Source organism: Budorcas taxicolor, chromosome 16 (assembly GCF_023091745.1).
Source record: "Budorcas taxicolor isolate Tak-1 chromosome 16, Takin1.1, whole genome shotgun sequence".
In the NCBI taxonomy this organism is placed as follows: domain Eukaryota; kingdom Metazoa; phylum Chordata; class Mammalia; order Artiodactyla; family Bovidae; genus Budorcas; species Budorcas taxicolor.
In genome coordinates, this window is record NC_068925.1 from 61,305,253 (window position 1) to 61,321,626 (window position 16,374).

The 16,374-nt window shown below is 40.9% G+C and overlaps 1 protein-coding gene across 2 annotated transcripts in view; it reads left to right on the top strand.

Moving 5' to 3' along the window:
- The window catches only part of FAM20B (FAM20B glycosaminoglycan xylosylkinase), a 44,521-nt gene extending 28,866 nt beyond the window's left edge, over nt 1–15,655 (top strand). For both annotated transcript variants that reach the window (XM_052653730.1, XM_052653731.1), the window contains exons 5-8: nt 6,989–7,160; nt 7,375–7,566; nt 9,252–9,311; nt 11,844–15,655. In XM_052653730.1, coding sequence (XP_052509690.1) covers nt 6,989–7,160; nt 7,375–7,566; nt 9,252–9,311; nt 11,844–12,075 — 656 coding nt within the window. In that variant the 3' untranslated portion in view covers nt 12,076–15,655. The remainder of the gene's footprint in view (nt 1–6,988; nt 7,161–7,374; nt 7,567–9,251; nt 9,312–11,843) is intronic.
- Nucleotides 15,656–16,374: the final 719 nt, after the last annotated feature.

Consider the following 16,374-nt stretch of genomic DNA (forward strand, 5'->3'; position numbering starts at 1 on the left):
TCCAGCTTGGGCTTCTTCCAGCCCAGCGTTTCTCATGATGTACTCTGCATAGAAGTTAAATAAGCAGGGTGACAATATGTAGCCTTGACGTACTCCTTTTCCTATTTGGCACCAGTCTGTTGTTCCATGTCCAGTTCTAACTGTTGCTTCCTGACCTGCATATAGGTTTCTCCAGAGGCAGGTCAGATGGTCTGGTATTCCCATCTCTTTCAGAATTTTCCACAGTTTATTGTGATCCACACAGTCAAAGGCTTTGGCATAGTCAATAAAACAGAAGCAGATGTTTCTCTGGAACTCTCTTGCTTTTTCCATGATCCAGCAGATGTTGGCAATTTGATCTCTGGTTCCTCTGCCTTTTCTAAAACCAGCTTGAACATCTGGACGTTCACGGTTCACGTACTGCTGAAGCCTGGCTTGGAGAATTTTGAGCATTACTTTACTAGCATGTGAGATGAGTGCAATTGTGCGGTAGTTTGAGCATTCTTTGGCATTGCCTTTCTTTGGGATAGGAATGAAAACTGACCTTTTCCAGTCCTGTGGCCGCTGCTGAGTTTTCCAAATTTGTTGGCATATTGAGTGCAGCACTTTGACAGCATCATCTTTCAGGATTTGAAATAGCTCAACTGGAATTCCATCACCTCCACTAGCTTTGTTCGTAGTGATGCTTTCTAAGGCCCACTTGACTTCACATTCCAGGATGTCTGGCTCTAGGTGAGTGATCATTATCTAGGTGAGTGTGATTATCTTGGTCGTGAAGATCTTTTTTGTACAATTCTTCTGTGTATTCTTGCCACCTCTTCTTAATATCTTCTGCTTCTGTTAGGTCCATACCATTTCTGTCCTTTATCGAGCCCATCTTTGCATGAAATGTTCCCTTGGTATCTCTGATTTTCTTGAAGAGATCTCTGGTCTTTCCCATTCTGTTGTTTGCCTCCATTTCTTTGCATTGATCGCTGAGGAAGGCTTTCTTATCTCTTCTTTCTATTCTTTGGAACTCTGCATTCATATGCTTATATCTTTCCTTTTCTCCTTTGGTTTTTGCTTCTGTTCTTTTCACAGCTATTTGTAAGGCCTCCTCAGACAGCCATTTGGCTTTTCTGCATTTCTTTTCCATGGGGATGGTCTTGATCCCTGTCTCCTGTACAGTGTCATGAACCTCATTCCATAATTCATCAGGCACTCTGTCTATCAGGTTTAGTCCCTTAAATCTATTTCTCACTTCCACTGTATAATCATAAGGGATTTGATTTAGGTCATACCTGAATGGTCTAGTGGTTTTCCCTACTTTCTTCAATTTAAGTCTGAATTTGGCAATAAGGAGTTCATGATCTGAGCCACAGTCAGCTCCCGGTCTTGTTTTTGTTGACTGTATAGAGCTTCTCCATCTTTTGCTGCAGAGAATATAATCAATCTGATTTCGGTGTTGACCATCTGGTGATGTCCATGTGTAGAGTTTTCTCTTGTGTTGTTGGAAGAGGGTGTTTGCTATGACCAGTGCATTTTCTTGGCAAAACTCTGTTAGTCTTTGCCCTGCTTCATTCTGCATTCCAAGGCCAAATGTGCCTGTTACTCCAGGTGTTTCTTGACTTCCTGCTTTTGCGTTCCAGTCCCCTATAATGAAAAGGACATCTTTTGGGGGTGTTAGTTCTAAAAGGTCTTGTAGGTCTTCATAGAACCGTTCAACTTCAGCTTCTTCAGCATTACTGGTTGGGGCATAGACTTGGATTACTGTGATATTGAATGGTTTGCCTTGGAAATGAACAGAGACCATTCTGTCATTTTTGAGATTGCATCCAAGTACTGCATTTCAGACTCTTGTTGACCGTGATGGCTACTCCATTTCCTCTGAGGGATTCCTGCCCGCAGTAGTAGATATAATGGTCATCTGAGTTAAATTCACCCATTTCAGTCCATTTTAGTTCTCTGATTCCTAGAGTGTCAATGTTCACTCTTGCCATCTCCTGTTTGACCACTTCCAATTTGCCTTGATTCATGGACCTGACATTCCAGGTTCCTGTGCAATATTGCTGTTTACAGCATCGGACCTTGCTTCTATCACCAGTCACATCCACAACTGGGTATTGTTTTTGCTTTGCCTGTATCCCTTCATTCTTTCTGGAGTTATTTCTCCACTGATCTCCAGTAGCGTGTTGGGCACCTACTGACCTGGGGAGTTCCTTTTTCGGTATCCTATCATTTTGCCTTTTCATACAGTTCATGGGGTTGTCACAGAGAAGGTGATGGCACCCCATTCCAGTACTCTTGCCTGGAAAATCCCATGGACAGAGGAGCCTGGTAGGCTGCGGTCCTTGGGGTCGCAAAGAGTTGAACACGACTGAGCGACTTCCCTTTCACTTTTCACTTTCATGCATTGGAGAAGGAAGTGGCAACCCACTCCAGTGTTCTTCCCTGGAGAATCCCAGGGACGGGGAAGCCTGGTGGGCTGCCGTCTATGGGGTCACACAGAGTCGGACACGACTGAAGTTACTTAGCAGCATGGGGTTCTCAAGGCAAGAATACTGAAGTGGCTTGCTATTCCTTTCTCCAGTGGACCACATACTGTCAGACCTCTCCACCATGACCCGCCGATCTTGGGTTGCCCCGCGGGCATGGCTTAGTTTCATTGAGTTAGACAAGGCTGTGGTCCTAGTGTGATTAGATTGACTAGTTTTCTGTGATTATGGTTTCAGTGTGTCTGTCCTCTGATGCCCTCTTGCAACACCTACTGTCTTACTTGGGTTTCTCTTACCTTGGATGAGGGGTATCTTCTCACCGCCACCCCTCCTGACCTTGAATGTGGAATAGCTCCCCTAGGCCCTCCTGCACCCGTGCAGCCACCGCTCCTTGGAGGAAGCTTAGAGAAGTCAAATTATCAGGCAAAATGTCTTACAGTCTAATGACTGTTTATAGTCTCTTTTTTGAACCTGCAAACCTGACCTTAGATCACACTCTTACTCCTGACTTAGATCACACTGTACACCTGACTTCATTCAGTTTTAAAGGGTCTTATTTACCAAGCTCAGGAGTTTGGATTTCATTACATAGATAGCAAGTTTCCTACACCAAGCAATGTTTTGTTTTGTTTTGTTTTGTATGTTTTTTTATCAATAATATATTCCCACAACTCACGATTTTTTAAAAATGCCATAGGAGAACAATGAAAAAACTTTCATCCAAGCATTCCTTCTCCCTACTCCCAGTGGCAATCTCTATTAGTAATTTTTTTTTTTTTAGTAATTTCTTTTTATGTCCTTCTTGTATGAAATATGAATATATATTTTTATCTAACTACCATTTTATACAACATGTGTCACACTGTACATGCTTCTGCGTCTTATTCTTTTATGTAATACATCTTGGAAATCTTTCTATTATCTCATATAAAGAGCTTTCTCATTCTTTTTTTGTTTTACCAGTTACAATGTGCTCCATTGCATGGATGTACCATAGTTCATTTAACCAGTCCCTTGTTGGACCTAAAAGTTATGATATTTTGTTTTTACAACCAGTGTTGCCCAGAATTACCTTGTACATATTTCATGCATGATCAGCTATATCTGGAAGTGGAAGTGCTGGGTCAAAGCCACATACATTTTTACGTAGATGTTTAACCAGTTTACCTTCTCAGCAGTGACGCATGAGAATGCCTCTCCCCTAGCTTCACCAACAACATATTACCAGACTTTGGGTTTTGTTTGTTTCATATGTAGCATCTTTTTATTTGTTTAAGAGCCATTTGTATTTTCTTTATCTTTGTATATCCTCAGTCATTTTTAACTCTATCATTGGTCCTCCTGATTTATAAGAGTTCATACTTAGGAAGGATAATAGCTCTTTGTGATGTGAGATGTAAATATTTTCCCCAATTCTTTAATTTCTTTTGCCTTTGCCTAGTTTTTTCTCTTTTTTTTTTTTGATTTATAGAATTTTTTAAATTTATTTTTTAATTGAAGGATAATTGCTTTATAGATGCTTTATAGAAATTTTTTGTTTTTAGTGTATCAATCCATCTTTTTCTGAAAGATTTTCTGATTTTGAATCATAGTTATGCCTTGCTCACTCCAACATTATGGAAAAAAAATTTTTTTTTTAGTACTTCTGTAGTTTTATTTTTCACATTAAGGTTTCGATATTGTTGGAGCTATAATGAAGTATGGCTCCACTGTTGTTATTTTTTCCCCTAGATGGCTATCAGTTGCCCCAGTAGCATTTATTAAAGAGTCTCTTGTTTTTCCCCTGTAATAAATTTTCTTCAGCTTATTTAGCTTTAGTTTCTAGACTTTCTGTTCTGTTCCATCGGACATTATATCTGTTCATCAGCTGGTCTATGTTTTAATTATGAGACATTATACTATGTTTTGATATCTGATAAATCTAGTCCCTTCTCTTTGCAGTTATTTTAACAGTTTTCTAACAGTTCTTATTTATATTTTTTCTTCTGACCTTTAAAATTGTCATATCTAGTTACCCGCTAAAAGACCCATTGGTATTTTTGATGGATCAAATTAAACTTTTAAGTTTATATGATAAACATTATAAGGATGGTGTATCTTTCAATTACTGTTCAAATCTCTTTTTATCTGGCAGAGTTTGTGAAGTAATAGTGATAGAGTCAACTTTAGGGGAGGGGTGTGTATAGTGGATTTGTTTTTATTTAGTGTGTAGTAGGCCAGAGGGTGGAAATACTAATAAGTTTGTCTCTTCAAGGACCCCTATACATGTTAATGTTTTAACAACATAAACAGTTTTAAAATAGTATGTGAGGTTTTATAGGTATAGGAAATTAGCTCATTTAATGGTTATATTTCATAGAGGTGGAGAGCAAAAAAAAATTACCTACCTTAAGTTTTTATTTTGAAATAATTTTATGGTTTACATAAAAGTTGCAGAAAATGATCTGGAGTCTGCCCCCAGATTCCTCAGTTGTTAATACTTCTGAATCGGTTGAGAACAGGTTGCAGACATGAATATCCATTACTGCCTTATGCTCCCTTAAGACTTGAGTGAGTATATCACAACTTCCAGGGCACTCTTAACAACGTCATTCAACCATCAAAATCAAGAGATTAACACTGATCCAATATTGCTGATCACATAGACCCTATTCACATTTTGCCACGTGTCTGTGTAATGGCCTGTGTACATCCAGGATTTAATCTAGGATATTGTATTCCGTTGCATTCACTTATTATGTCTTTTTAGCCTCCATCAGGCTGAAACAGTTTCTCACTCTTCTTGTTTTTCAAGACCTTGATGGTTTTGAAGAGGGCAGGCTGATTACTTTCTGGAACATCTCTGATGTTCATGTTTCATTATGATTTAAAGACTTTAGTGAAAATGCCAACAAAGTGCTGTTGTTCACTTCTCAGTGCATAGTATCAGGAGGCACATGATGTTGGTCCCATTACTTGTGATGTTAACTCATCACTTGGTTAAGGTGGTGAGTGTCTGCAAGGTTTCTCCAGTGTTTTATACTTACTAATAAGTAACTACTGAGTACTTTGTAGGGAGAAACTCAAACCTGTATAAACGTTATATCGTCACCAGACTTTTGCCCTGCAGTTTTAGCATTCATTGATAATTCTTGCCCACATCAGTTACAACTGTGACATTTGTCACATGGTGATTTGCTAATTCTTCTAGACTTACTGGTTGCCATCCTGTAGACCTCCCCTCACCCTGCCCCACTTTTGTTTATTTATTTATTTATAAAACTATGAGCATACAGGCTCTTAGTTTACTCAGTAACAATGTTATTATTATTTATTTTGATACTCAAACTGTCGCAGATTTGGCGAGGGGGAATCCCTACGAACTGTCTCCTGTCATTTGGAATGTTCTCGTCATTCTCTGAGTGCTTCCTTATGGCTGGCATAGCAATATGACCCAGACTCATCTTGTACTTTCTCTGCTCCTGCCCTCGGGTCATCTGTTTCTCCAGGGAACCCTGGTTATTTTTAATACAGCACTGCTACTGCTGCTGCTAAGTCGCTTCAGTCGTGTCCGACTCTGCAGCCCCATAGACAGCAGCCCACCAGGCTCCTGCATCCCTGGGATTCTCCAGGCAAGAACACTGGAGTGGGTTGCCATGTCCTCCTCCGATGCATGAAAGTGAAGAGTGAAAGTGAAATCGCTCAGTCGTGTCCGACTCCTAGCGACCCCATGGACTGCAGCCTATCAGGCTCCTCCACCCATGGGATTTTCCAGGCGAGAGTGCTGGAGTGGGTCGCCATTGCCTTCTCCGAATACAGCAGTAAAACAATATTTAGAAACTAATAGATGAGTGCTAGGTGTATTCATTACTACCTGAGTGTCGCTGTTTCTAGATTTTCTAGAGGGGCAGAGGTAGAAAACGTATGTGGTATATATCCGTGTGTGTGTGTATATCTATGCATAGATATACACACACACACATTCGTATTTTGTCTTCTTCTTTATCTCTGTGTATTAAGCCATCTATTCAAACTAGTATCCCCAGTTATAATTCAACAACGAAGGATTTACTCTGGCTTCCCTTTGTATGTGTTAAACTCCTTTATCTATCTGTCAGAAAACTGGTTCCCATTATCCTCAGTCTGTTAACTCATTTGCTCAAGACCCCACTCCCCAACCAGTATGTAAACAAAGTCCTGGGCCATTATGCCCTCTCTGCCTCCCCATGGCATTCTGGCCAAAATGTCAGTCCTGTCAAAGGAGAAGAGGCCATTACTTAAAGTGAGTTCAGAAAGATACTTGTGACAGTAGTTGACTTCTGGAAGGGGATTGGGTAGACAGGGCAGAGAGGGAAAAGGAGAGTTACCTTTTCATGTATATCCTTTTGAATTTTTTTTACACCATGTGCTTTTATTTCCTATACAGAAAATAAAGATTTTAAAATCAATTCAGGATCTTTGTTTTCACATAGAGCTGCTCTCTTCTGCATTGTTTGGGGGAGAATTTGGAGTCATCCTTTTTCTCTAAAAGTATTTGGTTCCATTCTCTCCTTTAGGAAATAATACTTGTTTCTATGGGAAGTGTTACTACTGCCGAGAAACAGAGCCAGCCTGTGCTGACGGAGACACAATGGAGGGGTCTGTCACGCTTTGGCTTCCAGATGTGTGGCCTCTACAGAAACACCGACACCCATGGGGCAGGACTTACCGAGAGGGCAAATTGGCCAGGTAAATGCTCCTGTGAGCCATTACTTTATTCTCTCCCGTACCTAGTCAGGTGCTGACCCTGTGTAGGAGCCAGGGGTTCTGTCCACAAATAAAAAGGACTATGGATGGTTCGGGGGAAACCTGCTAGTCTGGGACTTTCTCTTCTCTGTGTTTTAAACAATGCTACATGTGGTGCTGACAATTAGTAAACACCCCCCATGCTGCTTGCCTCCAGGTGGGAGTATGATGAGAGCTACTGCGATGCTGTGAAGAAAACGTCTCCTTATGACTCCGGCCCGCGCCTCTTGGACATCATTGATACAGCTGTCTTTGATTACCTGATTGGCAATGCTGACCGCCATCACTATGAGAGTTTCCAAGACGATGAAGGCGCTAGTATGCTCATCCTTCTCGATAATGCCAAAAGGTAGGACCAGCAGGACTCTCCCTCTCCATTCGGGGTCTTGTATATACAAGAAGGATGCTGTCTAGGATGTCCTGGGAGAACTCTAGAACAGACTCGATAGAGGGCGTCCTTCCTGTTTGTACTCAGGGTCTTTGCCATGGGCACCCATCCTTCCAGCTTGTTCAGAGCTTATACTCCTTTCATCCTCAGGGATCTAAGACTTTAATAAAAATAGAAAAGTCATTTTTTCCAAGGAGTCAAAGATTCTCATTCTCTTTACAGACAACTGGAAACCAAAGTCTTGTATTTATTGCTACTTATATCATTCTTTCTTGACTAGTTTAGAATCTTGAGAAATACATAATTAACAGAATATGAAATTTAGTTACTGTTAAATATATAGTATCCAAAGGTTCATGCAGTTTAAAAAATTAACTTACTTTATAGGGTGTTTTTGCTATTTTTATAGCAGTCTAGGCCCAGATTTTTTCTATTATGAGTAGGAGAGCAGTTGCTTAGTGATTATAAAGACAAGTCACTATCTTGAATAAGACAATTTTATTAATTTTGAATAAATGAAATGTCCTTATTTAGATCTGAGCTATTTGAAGAACACATTGTATTTTCAGCTTGCACTCTGCATTCCCCATGGTACCCAGTTAAGTGCCCTACTTTTAGTTACACTTAAATGTTTGCTAGATAGAATACTTCCTTGGAGCCAGAACTGTCCAGACTCTAGGTCGCTAACTGTTAACGTCGGTTGCTGAGAATAAGCTGAGCCATGGATCCTCAGCAGAGAATGCTTGGGCAGCATTTGCTAAGCAGGCCACCACCTCACACTGGGCACCAGGCCCCTCATATTCCATGGAAGGTGGTGACAGTTACAGAGAGTGCGAGGCCAGCAGGAAGTGGCCAGTGCCGTGTGTTTCATTTTCATTTACACTGTATTTTCAGTTCCTGAATATCCTTACTTGTAAAAGTGATCATGTGTGCTATGGAAATACACATGGAAATAATTGCCTTTGCCCTTTTTTATTCAAGGGCCTGCACTGTGCTGAGGGCTACCAGACCCTCCAGCTATTAAGGTGAGCTGCTAGGAAAAGAGTGGAAGGTTGACAGTTATTCCAGAGTCAGTTCTTTTCTTACTCTTGAATTACTGCTTAAGGCATTTTTATATATGCTTCCAGTCACCATTTTCTCAGCCTCTGTGAGCAGTTTTTTCTTTGCTGTAGGGAATAGGATAATCTAAGTCTTTTCTTATCGGTAATTTTGGAGTAGGACAAGTATGACTTCTTTTTACAGGAAATGACTTTCTCCTTGTTTGTGAGAACCTAATATGAATAGCCTTTATTTCTCTGTGCACCCGTAAAACTTTCTCAAGTTTGGGGGTCTTCAGATTCTCCTCCATCTGTGGACTTCACACTTTGTCACAATGGTCACGCTTCAGCACCTTGCAGTCCCGGCAGGAGAAAGCACCCTTGAAAAGGAGTATATCTGTTTTTCGACGCTGCAGTGCAGGCTGTTAGGAATCCTGGGTCTAATTGGTCATAAACCCTGTTTATTTCTAATTTAAGTGATTTGAGCTGTGGGGGCATAAAATTATCTAGGATCACGTTGGGGTTTCTTATAGCATTTGTTCTTACCTTGATGCTGAGAAGGGAACTGGTGCTTTCATCTAATTCGCTAAGTTTTCGTTTAATTTTCAGCTTTGGGAACCCCTCGCTGGATGAGAGAAGCATTCTCGCCCCTCTCTATCAGTGTTGCATGTAAGTTACTTCATCAAATGCATCTGCCTGCAGTGCTTTGCGTACTTTTCTAACCCAGAACCCCCTGGAGATCCTGGTATGTAGGGGATCAGGGAAGTATTTCTACAGCAAGGCTTAGACAGCATTTTGTGTTTTATATGAATGGAAATTATCAGTTTATTTAATAATGTATATCAGTTTGTTTCAATATCAGAATACAGGCCCTGCTCCCCTGCAGAATCCAGTGCAGGCCATGCCCCAGTTGCTCTGCCGTGTGTACCTTCCTCTCACTGCCACAACCCACCTGTGGTTTGCTTATCTCAGTCAGAAGTTGTGTAAACCAAAAATAGCTATCTCCCTAGGTATTTGTGTGTCGTCGCTCAGTCGTGTCCGACTCTGTGACCCCACGGACTGTAGCCTACGAGGCTCCTCCATCCATGGGATTCTCCAGGCAAGAGTACTGGAGTGGGCTGTCATTTCCTTCTCCAGGGGATCTTCCCGACCCAGGGATTGAACTCGGGTCTTGCAGGCAGACGCTTTACCCTTTAAGCCACCAGGGAAGCCCTCCCTAAGTATTTAGTAATTGATTTTCTGAAAGTCTGTGTTAGAGAACAAAGAAATTAAAAAATAAATCAAGAAAATGAGTTAAAGACTGAGCTCTAAGGAGCTCCTTTTCAGATCATCATTGCCAGTATGACTTTAAAGCGTGAGCACTACGAATCAGCTCGGACCCACCTTGCTTGGATACTACTGGTCAACTCCCAGAGAGACACTGATCGTGTAAGACTGCCCCTTCTGGCAGCTGGTCTGTTTTACTTTTCTTTTCTTTCTTTTTTTCTTAAATAACAACAGGATTCTGCAGAAAGTGTTACCTAGGCTACCTTAAATTATCTTCATTAATACTAGGAAGCAGTGATACATCCTGTCAGAACCTGCATCTCTGAAGGAAGATGTCTTTGTGTTAATTAGTACTGTCAGTCTGGTGCAGTCAGAACATAGAAAAGACATGGTGTGTTCAACAGGAAAGTTTAATATAAAGGAGGGTTAAACCCTCTGATACACAAGTAGAGCTGAGGGAGAGTAACCAATTTGGAAGAGACCCCCACCCCCACCCCCTGCCCCTGGGTTTGGTCCTCGGTGGAGAAGGTGTAGTTCAGCCCACTTGATAGCAAAGAAGTGCACTAGTTCGCAGATGCTGGGCGTGCAGGAAGCAACCCTCCAGAGTGCAGGCAAGGAACAGGCAATCCACAGGTCGTGTCCTGTACAGAGAGAGCCATGACTCAGTAGGGAACCCTCCAGGCTACAGGCAAGACTTATTTGTGGGCCTGTGGAGGGAATAAGGGTACCAGCATGGGTGGGTGGCCTTGGGGCTCTGGTTTCCATGTCAAGAGGGCCTTAGGAAAGTTACTACCAAGCCAGGCTGAAGTTGCGGTGTCACGGAGGACCTGCCTGCTCTGGGAATGCAGCCAGGGAAGAGCTTCATTTGGTGACCTTCCCCGAACACTCCTGCCCTGTACAGCAGCCAGAAGCATCTCCCTCAGCATCCTGTACTGAGAAAGCCCAAGAGAAGAGATGATTAGAGGACCTCTGTCCACGAGAGCAGGGCATACATGAAAAGTGGATTTGGAGCTTTCTGAAAGGAAGTCAAGTGATACTTTGGTCATGCAGGAGAAATTCTGATGCTCTAGGCACTCATATTTTTCAGAATTGGAAAACCACACTGCCTCTGTGCTTGTCCATCCCTTCCATGCTTTAGCCAAAGATCCTTACTTTCTTACTGTTCCGATGGCTGCAGAACAGGCTGCCGGCCTCATGCAGAGTCAGGCCTTAACGCATACCTAATAGTTCCCACATTACCTACAGGGGGCTTCGTACTTTTCTTCTAAAATAAACAGAAGATCCTCTTTAGGCAAAAAAATTAAGAAAAATAGATACCCTTAAAATAAACTTGTTCTATTTGTAAGATTAATGCTAGAATTTTTAATTCAGAAACATAAAAAGAAGGAAATTTAAATTACTTGCTAAAATGTAAGGATACCTTCTGTTAACACTCTAGTGACTTCATTCTAACTGTGTGTGTATGTTTGTGTGTGTGCTTATGCACACATTTTCTTTCCCCACAGATTTGAAGTAAAACAGTTTTTCCTTCCAACTTTCCCCCCTGATTCAATATTATATGGGCATTTCCTCATGCCACTGAATTTTCATAACTACTTTAAATGGCTGCATGGTTTTTCATTGAATGGATGAACCATAGTTTATTCAACTATTTCTCAGTTGTCAGACATTCAGATTCACATTTTTCCTGTTAAAAAGAGCACTGCAGTGAACCTGTGTAAATATTGTGTGTATCTCTTGTTAGTTACCAAGAAGGAAATATCAAAATGTGGTAATGTCACTCATAATGTAGAGCTGCTTCTAAAACAGAAATGGCTTTTCTAGTTGAGATATTTTAGATAATTATTTCTTTATATTTGTCTGCCAAGCAGGCTTCAGTCTCCATTTGACAGTGAGAGGCTTTATGTAACCTGTTCTAAAACTTATTTCTCCCAGCATTCGTGTTTCCACCTGGAACAGACTGAACTCCTTGAAGAATGGTGTGCTGAAGTCTGCCTTAAAATCCGCCATGGCCCACGACCCCATCTCCCCAGTGCTCTCTGATCCTCACCTGGACGCTGTGGACCAGCGGCTCCTGAGTATCCTGGCCACCGTCAAGCAGTGCACTGACCAGTTTGGGATGGACACTGTGTTGGTGGAAGACAGGATGCCTCTCTCGCACTTGTAATTCTCCACAAAATAAGTGAAACTGCTTTTTACAAAGATAGAGAAACAGCACAACCAATTCCAGATGGTATGAGATGGATTGGAAATGGCCAGCAGCGCATTCTGGTAATAGAGGATAGGGTGGCCTTGGATTTCTTTGGTGTTTGCTGTAGTAGAAGCTAAAGCAAAGACTTACAAGCTTCAGACCATGGAACCGTACCTGCTGAACCACCTTCAGACTTCCTCGGCGTTTGCCCATCCTAGCAGTGGGCAGCACAGTTGGTCAGTCTTAATTTCTCATGCCAAAGGATGAAGAGAGGTGTGACATTCAACTGGGTTAATGCTGGGGTTGGTTCTGGAGTGTGTATTTGGAGTTCATCCTTATGGTCCTTTCTCCACACTTGAGATCTTCCAAAAACACTTTACAGTCTCTTGAGTCCTTTTTTCCAGGATTAGTCAAATTGGGGATTTTACTGCTTCCTGGGGAGCGGCAGCAAGGAACCCGGCATTCTGTTGAGCCAAAGTAGTATGCTCTGTTGGAGGGACTATGCTTTTAAGGTAGAATTAGAAGGAAGGACAAAAGCAGGAAGGATGTTTGGGCTTTTAAGTAAGAAGGTGGTAGTGCTTTTGATGATTCTTAAAGGAGGGAAGAAGAGAGACCTGCTTGGTAGAACCAGAATCAAGGAGGTGATTGAATTAGTGAAAAACAGGTTCCGCTGTATTTAAGTTCTTAACATATATAAAAGCAAGCATGACTTGTACCTAAGTAAGAGTTGCATTCTCATGGTTATGTCCAAATTAACCCAAAAAAATTGTCTGTAGAGAACCTACTGTTACAACCCGAGTACAATTCTGTTATGGAGGTTTACTTTCTTTTTTGCCCCAAACAGGCAAATCCTTTGCAGATGAACAAAGCAAACTGACAATAATGCCTTGCGTAAGAGTTAGGTTGCCTGCGATCCCTGCCATTCTGATTTCCAAAATGAATTTTCACTTTTGTCTTCAAGGTACTTAGTTGTTAAAGCTGTTGTTCCCGAGAGACTGGCGATCCTATTTGTGCCTTTCTTGGAGAAAAGCCAGCTCACTCCTACAGCTAATAGTTCACATCCTGCTGGTGGCTGGACCTGTCTAGTGATTTGGGCCACACAGAAGGCTAGAAACACAGATTTTAAGCCTTCTGAGCCTTAAAATTAAGGTGGTTACCAGGAAGAGCCTTAAGATTTTGATTTATGTCATACCCTGTCTTGTTCTGAACCCCTGAGGGAGTGTTCTTCTGTCTTCTATTAGCACTTTCAAATATCAGGTTGCTAAAACAGGCTTAGTTGTGTGTTCTGGCAAAGTGATTTTGACATGTAACCAGTTGCATTAAAATACAGGGCGAGGAGAGCTGGCCTGGTGGGTCCACTTGTGCGTCCTCAGAGCTGGAAGCTTCTCTCCTGCATTTTGTCTGGGGACTCTTCGGGTTTTGACTTCTGTGAAGCAAAGACTAATATTTAATTAAAGTGTGGTTGAACAAATTTACTGCCAGCCACTGGAGACCAATTTTAGGTAACCACCCTTTCAAAAATGGTTTAGAATTTGTGCTCTAATTTTCTCAAATTGAAAGTCCACTGAGTACCCAGTAACTACTTTAAAGTAACATGAAATTAGGATACTTTTGTACTTAGTTTGTACATTCGGAGATGTACACAGAATAGGCTTATTTTTTAAAAGCTTTTGGATTTAAGACATATCAGACATATCAAAACACTGAGCTAATGTTAACAGGAAGGCGTACTGATTTCAGTTTTAAAGTCATGTACTGTGTGCATCCAGGGAAGTACACATTTGAGCTTGAGAATACCTTGGATGGTGCTCACCTCAAAGCATCAGGGAGCCAGTAAGAAGGTAGTCAGTGCTGCTTTGCTTGATAAATGTTAGTGGAACTAATTCTTTCAAACACATGATATTGTTCTTTGGTATGCCCCAGTGGAATGAGTAAGAACTGTTCTCAAACTCGGGAACTTTATTCATAATGCTGAAGGCAGAAGATTCTGTTGAGGAAAAATGCAGGAGGGAAGGCTGCTTTGAAAACATCTCATTCTTTTTTCCAAACACTGCTTCATTCTCCTTCCCTATTTTAATATCTTAAAAGGTGTTCAGATGTATAGTGGTTAAAGTTAGAATTGTGCTAAGAGAGTGGTGTGAACTGATGCTTAGAATATAAATTTATGTTCTAAGTCAATACTGGATTAAGCTGAGAAAAGTGTGTTTAGGTAAATCTCAGAGAAAACCAACCATAAGCTCTTAGTTCTAAAATTCATAAACACTATGTTCTGATTTAAAAAAGAGGTAGATATTGTTTTTTAAAGTTTTGTAACACTGTCCTTTTTATGGTTTATCTTTTAGAATTGAGGGTTGTTATAATCAGGTCATTGGAAGGGTTTTTGGTTAGTCTTTAAGTTGGGTATGCCTAGTTAACATCTAAAGATAAACATGGATACATTTCAATATTCTAAAACTAAGAAAATCAGAACTGAGTAGCATTTCTGCACTCCTCCTACTTTTTAAATATATTTATTCCAGAGTTTGGGGGAATATGGGTATAGAGGTTTCATCCTAAAATTGTTCTTTAATATGAAGGTGTATTATTAGTTTGGCGTAAATAATTTTCTGTGCAAAACAAATTAATAGGATCTGACTTGCTCAGAGTATTGCTTAATAATATATTAATAAGGCATTTCTCTGTATTTGCTTTCAGGATTAATATGTCAAATGAAATGTAATAAGGAAATGGGAGAATTCAGGTACATCCACTGTATACTGTTTGGGGCAAAATGAATCCTCTACATGGCAAAATTTCAGTGTCACCTGAAAGCCACATGTTCTTCCAAAGAAATCCATCTTTTCTTTCTTCTTTTTTTTAAAAAAAGAGGCTTTTGGCCTTCCCCTCCTATCCAGCATGTTCCTTCACCCTCTCTTCTCCACGGCTTCCATATTCTCATTTGACCAGTCCATGACCACACCTCAAATGATGGTAAACAGAAGCTGTCATTTTGTGAGCTTGGGCTTCAGGAAACATGAGTCAAGGTATATGTATGTATATAGTCATATATGTATTCTAACAAGAAAATATTTATTTTCACACAGGGAAACACTGACTTATGTTGCTGAAGAACCTGAAGCTAGTAAAAGGTTCTCAGTCTCTGAGCATGAACCTAAGTGAGATAAAGACCAACCATTCAGGAAACACCTACTGTGCTAGCCAGGGCCGGTGCCCGAGGCAGATAGACCCGCTTCGTAAGACTGCTGTACAGCAGGGGAGGGCCAGTTTTCCTCCCTTCCACTCCTCAAGTCTGGGTTGAAAAGGTGGGGGCTGGATACTGTACTGCCACAGGTTTTTAAGGAACTAAGGTGTTACTCAAAAATACAAAATGTTTAGGGGGGGAATATGGGAATAATTTACCGGGAAGTAATTTATTTGCTTAAGAGAGAGGTGTTAAGAACCACGACCCTCGGTTCTGATCTGCCAAGGATTTCCTCTCAGAGCTCTTGCACAAATAGAGGTTGTGCTTGGTAAGACATCAAACAAGACAGATATGCACCTAAATTCCTAATGTGTTCTATGGGTTTCAATTCTGAAAAAAAAGACAATGAATAAAGATTTTAATAAATACCAACGTATCATTTCCTCTTATTATCCCCCCACCCCACCTGCTGGTTCAGGGTATTTCTATTGTTTTCAATTCAGATTTCCATTTTTGTTAGGGGACAGAAGATTACATCTGCATCTGCATAGACTTCCACAGGGGTTGTTTCACAGAATCAATGACAGATAAGACCTTTACACGTCTCATTACACTTTACTTCTCTTTACACATCTCAGTCTTCAGAAGTTGCCTGTTAGGTTATGACAGAACCAAGATTTTCAGTAGGATAACTCTTAGGTGCTTTTTGTTTAATACTTAACTCCATTCTTGCAGCTTCTTCAAAGAATTATGAATCCCGAAGGACTTGTCAGCACATTACCATAGAGGCCTGGAAGACAAGACCAGGTCCTGATAGTGATTTTGGGGACACCAGACTTCTAAATTTTTCAATGGAAATGCGACATCATAAACCTCAACCAGACAACTGAGTCGAGTTCTCAAGATTTTGACTTGATTTGTAGCATTTTTGTTTGTGCCAGTTTTAGTCATTTGTGCTTGAATACAAAAGGGAGGCTGAAGCCTAGAACATGTTCCTTACTGACTCACCTTATACAATCCTTTTCTAGGTGAGATTTCAGACTTAGTTTTCTTCTCAAGCATTCCAGAAAGACCAGTATGGAAGCCTAAAGGCA